A 12,947-nucleotide genomic window follows, 5' to 3' on the forward strand; every position below is an offset into this window, starting at 1 on the left:
GAAAAACAACTTTATGGAAGGGGTTGTCCAGCCTTGGCACAGGCTGCCCTGGGGAGTGTTGGAGTCCTCATTCCTGAAGGGCTTTAAAAGCTGTGTAGATGTGGCACTCGGGGACATGGTTCAGTGGTGGCCTTGGCAGTGCTGGATTAATGGTTGCACTTGATGATCTCAGAGGTCTTTGCCAACATAAACAATTCCATGATTTTTATATACACACATATATTTTGCTTTGAGTGTGTGTGTGTGTTGATGGTGGTGTGTTGCATCAAATGACTTCTCATCCAACCTCAGTTATTCTAGGAGTCTGTACCCCGTGGGGACTAAAAGCTGAGGGACAGGGGTTTGAGCTGAAGACACCTCCCCAGCCTAGTTCCTGTACTCCTCATGGCTTCCATAACTGGCCAAATGTCTCTGGTTGGGCCCTGGGATCACCTGAATCCCTGGAGCAGCCAATAGCTGCAAGGTGAGGGGTGCAGCCCTGGGCATGGCTGGTAAGGTGGAAGAGCAGGGCTGCCAAAGTCCTCCCAAAACATCTACATGCCAGATTTAGCAACCACGTGTCGTGCAACAGCTTCGTTACACCCGGGCTGTGGCTTGGCTGCCGTGCCAGGGATCCCAGCACAGCCCAGCCCTCGGAGCCGGGCCTGACTCACCCCCTTCCTGCCACGAAAGGATGGGCATTTTCCAGCATGGATTTCCTGCATGGAGGCCCACAAGGGGCACAATATATTTTAAGTTCTTTTCAGTCAGGCTGATTATGAGTTGGTATAAATTCTTGCTGCATTAAGACGTCCTAGATTTTTATTGAGTACATTTGTGTCAACCATGTGCTAAGGCCCTGTTAAAATGCTTTGAGTTGGCAGTCTTTGTGCCTTTTTTTTTTCCTTCAAGGAGGGCATGAATTGCTCAGTTTGAATGATTTTTTCAAAATAGAGAGAAAATAGCATGGATGTGAAGGCCCTACAGAAGTGTGGTACATCTGTTTCAAAGCACCGAAGTGCAGACCGAGTGTCCCTAAAACAATTGTGGCATTTGTAACTCTTTCCATTCTGACTGCGTGAAAGAAAAATTTGCCAAAATAGCCATTGTGGGAAAAACCTCCAGTAAGTTTTATTTCCAGCTGTGAAGTCATCTGGGCTCTGCTGAGCCAGGGTGGCAGAGCTGGGGAGGCCTCTCTGATGGGAGGGTGGCAGCACACCGGAATAGCAGCTCGTGAATATTTGACTTCTGTGAGTCACTGGAGGGAAGAACAGTTACAGGGAGAGCAGACTGACCAGCTTAATGGAAAGGCTTAATGGAAAGCCACTGGATATGAGGAAACAAGGAAGAAACTGGTTCTTGTCCTCTTTCCCCAGGCCACAGCTGGAGACAAGATGCCAGAACTGATGCACGTTCTGCTCGACAAGCCCAAGGGGTGAGGAAGGTAAATGTGACCAAGCTCCATCTGTGCCATGACACTGGAGACAAGGAAGTGGCAAAAAGCTTCAGAAAGGTAAAATACCTAAAAAATGCATCTCTTTGATCCCATCAAAGCTCTGGCTACAGTTTCTGAATTCCTGTGACTCAGCAAGAACATGGAGAAAATTCCCCAGTCCAAGGTCCAAGTGCTTAAAGCTGTGTAAGTTCATAGCCCAGGCAAGTCTCTTCTGAACACTCCAAAAAATAACAGGAGTCTTGGAAAGCAAATGTCCCTCACTACAGACTGTCCTACATGTGAACTAGCCAGACTGGTTAAAGCTTAATTAAAACTTGCCAGAGTGGCTAAATTCCTTTCTAAGTGCAGCTGCAGAACGTTAGCTGTGGGCATATTTTAGACCTTAATTAGTAACACTTGCACTGGAGGACCAAAATCTTTCATGAATGCAGCTGCAATCAATTAATATCAGTCAGGCATTTCTGTGGGCAATACCAAGCTCTCCTGAAAATTGTTTAGTGCCCACCTAGATTTAAAAAAATAAAATTCTTATGCACAACAAACTACAAAAACAAAGATAACTACAAAATGTCTTTATTGAAAAAAAGCAGATTATAGCATCTAAGGTTAAATGAAACTTCTGACTTCAATATTAAATAACTTAAGATGATAGCAAGTTGCTTCTTCTTTAGATAAATAAATCTACATTTCCCAATTTTTTTCTTCAATAATCAAGGGAATCAAACACTGAAACACAAAACCACAAGTAATTCTAAAGACTAAAAGACAGAAGCACATTGAAAGGTTTTACAAGGATATATATACAAAAATAGTTAAACTAATGTATATTTTCAGCATGTAAACTAGTTACATGATATACAAACTGGGAATTCATATATTTCCTACAAAATAAAAATCAACGTTGGTCCAAGTTCTTGGAAGAAAACTATATTCTTTTAAAGAAAATGAAAATATTTCTCAAATGAAAACTTAATTTAAGTCAAATTATATACTCTAGTTTACGGCATTAGTTACAGGATGAATCACAAACTTTTAAACTTTTCTTGAAACACAAGAAAGCAGCTTTTGTCTCCTTCAGAGCTTTGGTTTACTTTACTACTCTGGAATTTCTGGTCTTAAAGAGCTCCTCTAACCATGTTTTCCTTTTGAAGCTCCACCTTACAAAATATATACACACACGTGCACACAAGTGAAAGGGAAAGGAAAGAAACCCAAACAAACCCTCTCTGTAAGGTCAGTTATCTGAGTGCATTCTTTTGTTTTGTTTTCAAATAAGTATTTTGGTCCTTTCTTTGGAACACTCCTCCCCTGGACGGGACTCTGCATCCCCACAACAGCTCTGGGCTGCAGGGACTTGGGAATATTCCCCACCCAAGGGGAGAAGGTGCAGTCCTGATGCAAATGAGAACAGGTTGTTATTGTTTGAACTTTATGGAAACATTCTGAAAGTACAGCAAAGGCTTCTGAAGAACAATCACATCATAAAAATGAACTCGGGAAGTCTGTGTTGAACTGATTTCAGGTAAGAATACTCCGTAAGAAAATCACTAAAAGAAACTTTCCTGTTTACATAATTCCCCGGCAGGAGGTAATGTGCAGAAACTGCCACCTGCACTAAAGAGTACAGCACATCATTATCTTAGGTTTGATTTTATTTTTCTCTTTGATTTGGGGGGGGGGAAATAAAACCAAAACTCCAAACTGGCAAATTTCACTCAAGCTCCAGCTTTCATAGTAAATGTTGGAAAAGCAAAGCTGTACTTCCTAATACAGTAATGGAATGCATCTGTCTATAGAAAATACTGGAACAACAACTGCTGCTTTCTGCTTTTAAACAAATTGCTTATTCTGTACTGAAATATCACCTTTTGGTGATACTTAACAGATCAGAGCTGTGTAGAACTACAAGAGACTCACAGATCAACATGAGAAATAAAATTAAATATTATTCTGTTCTACGGGATGATCGTTTAAAAAAAAAAAGAAGAAGAAAAGGTCTGGTATGTACATGGTTGAGTTTGCTGTGCCTTGGAAAGTATGTTGGAAACTGAAACTTGCCCTGGAAGGAGGTGAAGTGCTTGGGAAGATCCTGGCAGAGGACAGGTCCAAGTGCCAGGGTCAGTCACCTCCAGCTCTGGCCACTGTCAGCTTGGGGGTTTTGCTTCTCTCCTGGTAAAGCAAAGCACTTTTCCAGTCCAGCAAGTACTGTTATGGGATCATTTGCTCCCAGGAACAGACACAAACCTTCTCTCGGCATTTTAATGGTTCTTTCCTTATTTTGGGTTCCTCAGTACACACTGTAAAGACAAGTGAGGGAAAATGCCTCCAAGCTAAAGGTGGTCCAAGGCAGCTCCTTCAAAGGAGAAAGCACTGCCCTGCAGCTGATGCTAAAAGTTTATCCTGAAGCTCTGGTATCTTCCATGGTTGTAATAACCTTAAGGAACTCACCTAGTCATACTACCCAGTTTAAACCAATTTTTCCCCCTTTTCTAGCAGTTGCTGGCACACACAGTTCCACTCCTCCTGAGGCTGGGCTGCTGACTATGGACACAGAGAGAGTGCTTGCAAATGCAAAGTGCACATGCACCCACTGGCCTCTGGTTTGCAGGCCAGGCCTCTTGGGCCACAGTGTAGAAATGGGGCTACTGGTTGCACTGCAATTCCTCCAAAACCTGGGGCTCACATTAAATATGTTAATTATAAACTGATATATACTAAGTAAAAAATGACTTTTTAAAAGAGCATCTGACTTGCCCAGAAGCATTCAGGAGGACAGGTTAATCTAGGCCAATGGAAGGCTGGCAAAAGTTCAGGAAGTGTACCTTTTGTTCCTTACTGACAGACAAAAATAGTTCTCAGGAATTTTTCCTGCCCACCCCCCCTTCCCCCATAAGAAAATTCCAGACTATCAAAAAGTTCTGTTAAGGGAGTTAATTATTCCACTTAGGAATTAGTGTCCATTGGATGCTCTTTGTGCTTTTCAAGAGCACCACAAATGGCTTTCAAAAAGTCAATGGAGCATAAGAAACTAAACTGCAATGGTGTTGCCAAATAAGTCATCTCATCAGCCTGCCTGGTGAATTGAACACGGGATCATTTCCGACCCGATCGCTCCCATTCTCAGCGTGGGGAGAACTGGCAGGGAAACGTCCCCATTTACACATGCAGTGAATCTGCTCTGGAATTTCCACTTCCTCTGGAGCAGAAGAATTTTATTTTATTGCAATTTTGAACACAGTTAAAGACAGCAATGATAAATGGCAACTTCAGGAAGGCTGGATCGATTCTCATGAGAACACAAGGAATTTTTTAGACATACAGATGTGTGATTTGCATGTAAATCACCAGCACATGGTAGAAAACAAACCATAAAAAAAGATTCATTTAACTTCCTATATGGAAGACATATATTTTCCCCCAGAGCTCTGAGGGTACTGTAAAAGCTTATGCAAAACATGGAAGTGTGTACATTCTATGTACAGCTAATACTTGTTGGAAAATACCAATGTTTCCATGACCCGACTCTCTAAATTCTTATTTCTGTTAAACGGTACTTTGTTTTCCAATGAAGACAATCCCCCTAATCAGTTCAAAAGTAATCCAGAAAAGAACACAAAGCTGAAAAGGTAATACAAAACCACTGTCCCTCTCTTTCTTTAATAATGTCTCAACATACAATCATGAAGCAGTTGGTAACAGATGAAGTCTTGTATCAAACAAGCCGTATAAAGACAAATGTATTTTTGCATAGAAAGGGGCAGCTAACCCTATTAAACAACAAACAGGTTTGAAAGATGAATTCTTTAGTCAGTGCCAAATGGTCCAGTTGATATGAGTGAGTTTGGAAACCATGGCTACCTTGTACCCAGCCAGCAATTCCAGGGGCTGTGCCACCCTGCAACTGCTAACCCTGCACGTGCCAACCTTTTGGGGATAATCCTCTGTAACATGGGTTTTACATGAAGTGCTTGCCATACTTCTCTAACAAGCCCAATAATTAGTCTTTGGATGACTGTGGAACCTTGTAGGATGGAGAACTGGCCTCACAGGATGCTGAGCCTGTGCTGAGCCTGTCCTGGCTACAAACACCCACCTGCCTCCTCCCCACTGCTGCTGGGAATCCAAGTATTCTCTAAGACCAGAATTCACCAAAACTAGCTAAAATGCTAGCATTTATCTTATCATGCCTGCTGCAATATGATAAGGTGCTAACTTTTGGAAAGTAATTCTACTCTCCTCACTCGGGTGAAATCGCTGAAGGAAGTGAGCAGGGAGTGCAGAACAGCCCTTTGTACCATTGTTTTAGAAATGCTGCCATTTACAGTTACAGTTTAGTGGTGAATTATTTGTTCAAGTAGATGGTGTCTCAGTGAAAATGTCTAGATAAAAGAATGCATATGTACAAGATCAAAAAAGGACCCTTCACCTCTGATTCAAAAAATAAATAGCTGGTTTAGGTGGTTATTACTGGAATCTCATCTTTAAAGGAACACGAAAGTCACTTTTACATATTTGTCTTCTCTTTCAGTTGATCCTGGCAATGTCCCTCAGAGTTCTGTGACATGCATGGGGTAGCTGGGAGGGGGATGTGATGGCAGTTTGATGTTGAGGCGCCTGATGTGACAGCTGTGGCAGAGCAGGTGGCCCTCTAAGGGGTAACAACGATGGCCTTCCTCATCATTGAGCTGCAAGCCACAGTCCTGGAGGAGACACAGACAGCCCAGGTTAGTGAGGGAGTCAGGCAGGGCACCTCCCAGCACTGCTGCCCTGTCCTGCACAACCCCAGAGCTCCCTCCCTGCCTCCAGAGCAGCAACCCCGACAGGCTGGGGGGGGCCCTGACAATCCACACCAACATCCCTGAACTCAAACAGGGCACTCCAGAGCAGTACCCAGCCTCTCTTCCACCACTGTTTCCCATTCTAGTCTCTTCTTCAGCTCATAAATATTGATGCAAATTGGCCAAAAAGCAGGGCAAGGACTGACCCTGAGAAATACAACGTGGGAGGGGTTGGAACAGAGGAGGAGCTGATGCTGCAACACAAGAGCAGAGAGAGCACAAGCAGAGAATGAGAGGAGTGGGGAAAAGGGGGGAGATGAGACACGTCTGAAGCAGCACTACGCTTTCTCTAATTTGGAATTAAAAAAAATATTAAAGACTTCAAGGCCAATTATCCAACTTTACTGGAAATGCTGGTACCTCTGGGACTGGCACATAACTACAGGGACAACGTGGGTGAACAACAGAACAGGAACAGAGAGAAACAGAAAAGCAGCTACCAGTAATCCTGCCTGCTGACTGTTCTGTAGCCTGCAACAGAAACAATACTGATTTTCAGCTGCCATCATTATAATCTTGAGGGCATTTAAAAATCATGGAAATTTGGTGCTCAGATTTGATGTTTCAAATACGTTAAATACTTAAAAATTGTTACTGTGACCAGTCCTGAGAAACCAGAGATTCTAAATGTGTATCTGTGCACTTAATAGAAAGGGGGAAATAGGAAAAAATTGGGCATATAGGTTATTTTGGACTGAAAATGAATAAAAAGCTGTTAATTGGACACGAAGAATGATTTTTCACCTTTCACAGCTCAAGTTTAAATCCTCAAATTTTACAATGCTGAAATAAGGCTGAAAATGGGTTTTAAAGTGAGCTTTAAAACTGGAATGTTAGTTTAGTGAGGCCAAAATCAAAGTTTCTGCCAAGGTAATTTTCTGTGTGTTGCTAGATATTATGTAATAATTTTATAGCCATTTATGTAAGATTTAAAATTAGAATTTACCAATTTGAGACACCCTACAGAGGTGCCACGTGTTGACATCTCTTTGCCTTTCCAAAATGGAATTCCCTCTGTGCAAGGAGGGACCTTGTCAGTGGGTTCCAGTTCCACACTGGGGGTCTGTTGATGAGTAACTGCTCGAACTTCTCTGCAGAAGTGAAGTGGTTGCACACAAATGATGCAGAAAAGCAGCAAAATTTCCAGCCTGACCACTGACTGTGGCCACCAGGTGAGGATGCAGAAGTCATGGTAGCATTCCTCAAAATACTGGCACTAACTCGTCCAGCAGCATTTGGGGACAGCTGCACAGTCTGACAGCCTGGTCTGAGACCACGAGGCAGTGACCCACCCCTGCTGACACATGGCCAGCTCCTGATGTCTGTACAGAAGTGCACTCTGCCTCTCGGGGCAGATGTGGAGGCAGCCTGATTTGCCTCAAATGGGAAGGAGAACGAGGAAATGAATAATGAAACAGAACTGAAAATAAACCCCCAGTGGGACATTCTAGCATAAAGTCAAAAGCCTGAGAGAGAAGGGGAGGGAGCTGTCATCTGAGGTGAAGCCTGCACAAAGCAAGAGATGGGGGAAGAAGGAGGGAAGTACTGCTCTCCAAAACACTGCGATTTCCTGTGCCAGTTTCTCCTGAAAAATTAATAGAAAAGGATGGAGTATCAGGTGTCTCTGTTGGAAGGAGACAGCTGAGTGCATGGGGTCTTCCTTACATTTAGGGACATAACGTTTCAAGATGTCCATAATTTTGTTATTTCTCCCTTAATCAGAAGGCTCTTTGTAAAACCTTGTGCACAACAGTGTGTGAAGATGGCATTGCTGCACTGCTGCCTCTGGTGCTAAAACTTAGGCTCTGTGTGGATATTCATATGTTATATCAGAGCACCAGACCTACAGCGAAAGGGAAGTTTTTGGTTGATCCCAACTTAGAGAGTTTGTTTCCCTCCTCATGTTCCTGGATGCAGAGTTCATGATGAACTCAGCTCTCCTCTCCAAAGCAAGAGCACTAATTCCACAAATTGATCTGCCACAAGTTGTGTTTAAATGTTCTGCATAATAAGAAACTACTCCCCAAAAAGTGAGAGTCAGTCAGTGGTATCCTTATCTCTTTTCTAGTAAGGAATTCAGAAGGGAAAAATCAGATCCCCCAAAAAGCCTTCCAGTCAGGGTTCTTCCCTGCACAGGCCATGTGAATTCAAGTCTGCTCAGATTAGAGCCCTACGGCCTGTATCCAGAGATGAGGAAATAGAGAACTGGCATCTACTCTTTGTTCTCTCCCCATCTGGAAGTATTGAGAAAATCCAACCCAACCACTCAAACCCAGCTTTGAAGTTATTCTATTGGGTAAAAAACCCAACCCAAGCCCACTTCCAGCCCTGCCCGCCTGAGCCGTGGGGCAGTGCCCTGCCCAGGAGTGCAGAGCCAGCAGGCACAGCCCTGCAGTGGGTCAAGCCCTGCCCAGGAGTGCAGAGCCAGCAGGCACAGCCCTGCAGTGGGTCAAGCCCTGCCCAGAGCTGCTGTTGGGGTGGGCAGGGGTCCCAGCTCACCTCGCAGTGGTAGCACTCCACGTGGTAGTCCTTGTCCATCGACACCACCCGGATGGTCTCCTCGGAGCCCTGGTGGGAAGCACAGACAGAGTAAGAGTGGTGCCTACACAGTGTTTCTCAGTGGTCACTCAGTGCCCAGCCTGGCTCTTTGGAGAGCTGATTCCATGGGGGATCCCCTCTCCCCCTGCACAGCACAGCTCTGGGACCCCTCAGGGTCCCGTCCCCTGGTGCACGGACGGCCCTGCACCTCTGGTTTGGCTGTTCAGCAGCACTGTGGGTCTCTGACACATCTGAGCTGGAGAAGCCATTTGGGAAGTGTGGCCAAAACTTCATCCTCAAGGGACAAATTAGTTTTGAAATGAAATAATTTTCCAAGGGCACCCAGGATCTGAACGAGTGACCAGTCAAAAACCTGCTGATTGGGTAACTTTTCCTAGTAGGCATCCTGGTGTGTTTTCCAGGACTTTTACTCCCCTCAAACCCTCTGCTGCACAGCTCTTTTGCACATGCACATGTCACTGTGTGCAGCCCACAGGGACTGACATACCAGTCTGGCAGGTAATTACCTGCACAGGCCAAAACCTCAGCGTGAGGGTGGGTGCAGGGGTGTTGTGTAATTCCTGGCTGAGCCCCAGGCCCTGCAGAGCAGCCCATACCCTTCTGGTAACCTCACAGGCTCCCTTCCTGATCCACTGTGAAGCCTCTGAAGCCAGAGCTCATTAAATGTGTTGCCTTGCCTTGTTTCCAGCTCCAGGTGTGGTTAGAGCAGCAGGTATGACGTGGACTATGTCTGAGAGAAGCAGTGGGCAAGTCAGTACCTGCACTGCTAGACTTGAACTAACCTAGGAAACCTAGGGGACATTTACATAGGGGTTTTCTCCTCACAACCCACCACCAGAACAAGCAATTCTGGCCCAGCCTTTAGAAGGTTTTTAGTGATGTGAGACCTGGCCAAGTAAGAGAAACACGAATGACAAATGAGAGTAACATGCAGAGTGATGGGGCATGTGAGAGGCTCCAGCCACAGGCTTTACTGGGGCACAGCAGCTTATAGGAGGCAAGCTCTGGCTCTATAAACATGGCAAGAGGACAAGCTGAGGCCCTTGTTTACAAATGAGCTGGTCAGTGACCTCAGCAATGGGAACTTGGAGGGCCCCGCACCCAGCAGAGCATGGGGGAGCACCACTTAATGCCCAAGTCTAACTGTGCTGATACCACTGGGGCTGAAGCTGCAAGCAGGTTTCACCTGCCTTCCATTTTAGCCAACTTTGTTGTTGCCTTTTCCATGCCTTTAAGCACTTTGGTTACCACCCCAGGATGACAGAATATGTGGGCTTCTCACAGGGGCAGGGTAACATCAGATGTCATTTCAAGGGTTTTACTGCTTGGGTTGTTGTTGGAGCCCCAGTCAGGGTTTTCAATTAAATGAGACTTCTACCAGCATAATTAGGAGCTGGAAGGCACCCTAAAGATACAAAGTCCTGTGCTGCATAAGTAGGGTGACTACTACAACACTACAACACTACTACAACACTACAACACTACTACTACAACCTCTGCGGAAGGTTTGGGAGTGACTTTACTGCTGAACTGTGTTTAATGCAGTATCTAACATAGTACAGATTCTGGAAGATGGAGGAAAAGCATCTGGTGTGTTTTTAGGAAGTGTTCCTATGCCAACAGCTGTTTTCTGTAGGGACCCAGTGCATGTTAACACGTACCTGTGCTGGGAGGATTGGCTGGTTACAGGAAGCACATTTTGGTGCAAAAACCCTAGGGAGCAAGAAGAGAGTGTTCAAATCACATCAAAAGCTTCTTTAAAAAGTAGAACCAAAGGAGCTATTCTAATCATGCCTTGTTTTCAGCAAAATGGAGATCCACAGGATTTGAAACACCTCTAATTCTTTGATGGTATTCAGCAAAAATGAGATTTGGGAGAGGCTGATCTGCCCCAGCTTTATTGCTTAGGTCTTCCTGACCTCCAGGCATAGTGAATCCAGCCCTCTTCCTGCACATGCCCTTTCTCTTTCCTTCCTTTACTTATAAAGCCATTCAAATTCTTCCAGACTCGATGCACCGCCTGCAAAGCAGCTCTTGACTTGGGGACTGTCACAGTCTGACATCAGAAAGCCATAACCTGCTAAATAGGACAGGGGCTGCTCATGGCTGGGATGTACTCACTTAACACACCAGCTGGGCTTATGGCCCACAGCTGCATTTTATGCCAACCACTGGGCCAACACTCTGTGTTCTCATAGCACGGTCAGCTTGGCACCAACAGGGTCCATTCAGGGTGAGTTACTCTTGCTGCATAAGCTGAGCTTTTGGTTGACTGGAGCTAAGAGCATCCTGCCTTTGAGCAGGATCAGAAAGAAGTCCAAAAGCAATCCCTTAAACCTTTTGTCTGGTAAGGCTGAAATCATTCTAACACTGCCTGCTAATTACATGTGCACTGTCCAGTCTTGGTTAACACAGCTTGCACTCGTGTCATGCACTACCAGAAGCTCAACTCTCAGAAACAGCCAGCAGGATCTTCCACCACTTGCAGAATTGGCCTGATACAATTAGTATTGGAAGTCCTGAAATAACAGTCCCCAAGAAAAGCATCCTCTGACACAACTTGATTTGCAGCCTCACTTGGCCACTGGATGCCACACTGGGCCCATGAAGTGCCCTTTAATAAACTTTAAAGTACTTTACAAATGCAACACATGAAAGCAGCAGTTGAGGGACATCTGAGCAAATGGGAGTATATATCTCAATAATTTACCTACTCTAATTTTCCAAGCATGCAGTGGGTGTGTGGACTCACGTGTGGTAGTCTTTGACACAGTAAATATTGTTCTCCACGTCCACGGTGAAGGGCACTCCATCCAAACACTCGTTACACACCACGCAGCGGAAGCAGCCAGGATGGTAGGACTTCCCAAGGGCCTGTAAGATCTTAGGAAACAAACAACAAAATAAGTGGATACAGGATTACATGAGACTTCTGCCCCCCTCATATACTGCTGTGTCTCACTCATTCCTAATAATGACAGTGAGAAAAGCACTTCGGGATGAAATTACCACTCTGCAGATCTGTCAGCAAGGGGCCTCTTAAAACAATCAGACTTGCTTATTCCAGTGGGTTTCAGTGCTCTCCCAGTGAAGAGAGAGAGCTGAAAATCAGGCTAACGCCCATCAGCTTCAGCTCTGCAGGGCCAGGACTGTCAGTGGGAATTAAACACGGCTCCACAGACCACTTCTTGGAAAATCCCAAACACAAATTATGGCAGACAGAGCTACTGCACAGAATTTAACAGGCTGTGACAGACAGAATCCAAACTGGTCATTGCTCAATCTCAAAAAGTAAAATAACAAAACAAGCAATTACAGAGGTGTCCCTTTATTAATTAAAGATCCTAATCCACCACAGTTACTGACTGGTTATCGCTCAGTCATAGAGGGCCACTCGTTTCTGATAAAATTCCATGTGTATCCACGTGTTTGGATACTGATTCATCCACCTGCTCAGGCTTTTCCCATGCTGCCCTTCCCTACTGCATTTTAGAGGTACTTCAGAATGGATCCCCTCCCTCCTGGCATCCTTGTATGGAACACCCACTGTGGCACTGGGACATTAAGGAGGATGCCCCAAGCCCACAGCCTGGGAAGAGTGAGACACAGTATCATCTTCAGGCAGCTCTCAACAGGTTATAGGACCAACTCCATTCACTTCAGGTGTGAAAAATACCTTTGGAAGGTAATTTCCAAAAGCATCTGCTAGCAGCAGTGCTCAGCCTGGAGATGCTAGTAAGCTCAAGACAAAAAATCTCCACAGCCCAAGCTCTCATGGCCCTGTAGATGATTTTATGAATGAAGATTATATCAACAGGAAATAAGTAGTGGCACATAGGAAAAAATGCCAATTTAATTTAACCTTTTTTTCCTCTCTAATGAAGCCCTGTAGCTTTGTGTTCAGTGAGTGGCATTAGGCTCTCTCTGACCTGCAAGCCCATTCCTGGCCAGAAACAGCTCATACCTGTGATGTGCCGCTGTGGAGGCTGTGCAGCCCAAGGGCACAGGGGGCACTGCCCAGGGCTCACCCAGCTGCCCTGACCCCAGCCCAGCTCTGCCCTGACCCCAGCCCAGCTCTGCCCTGAGCCCAGCTCAGCCCCAGCTCTGCCCTGAGC

At 45.2% G+C, this 12,947-nt stretch overlaps 1 protein-coding gene across 1 annotated transcript in view; it reads right to left on the reverse strand.

Moving 5' to 3' along the window:
* Positions 1 to 1,991: 1,991 nt before the first annotated feature.
* The window catches only part of WTIP (WT1 interacting protein), a 54,637-nt gene continuing 43,681 nt past the window's right edge, over positions 1,992 to 12,947 (reverse strand). The window contains exons 4-7 of the mRNA XM_018086489.2: positions 11,585 to 11,715; positions 10,494 to 10,545; positions 8,773 to 8,841; positions 1,992 to 6,135 (exon numbers count right to left, since the gene is read on the reverse strand). Of these exons, the coding sequence (XP_017941978.1) occupies positions 5,983 to 6,135; positions 8,773 to 8,841; positions 10,494 to 10,545; positions 11,585 to 11,715 (405 nt within the window). The 3' untranslated portion in view covers positions 1,992 to 5,982. The remainder of the gene's footprint in view (positions 6,136 to 8,772; positions 8,842 to 10,493; positions 10,546 to 11,584; positions 11,716 to 12,947) is intronic.

The sequence above is a fragment of the Manacus vitellinus genome, unplaced genomic scaffold, assembly GCF_001715985.3.
Source record: "Manacus vitellinus isolate BGI_N305 unplaced genomic scaffold, ASM171598v3 scaffold_10_pilon, whole genome shotgun sequence".
NCBI classification, from domain to species: domain Eukaryota; kingdom Metazoa; phylum Chordata; class Aves; order Passeriformes; family Pipridae; genus Manacus; species Manacus vitellinus.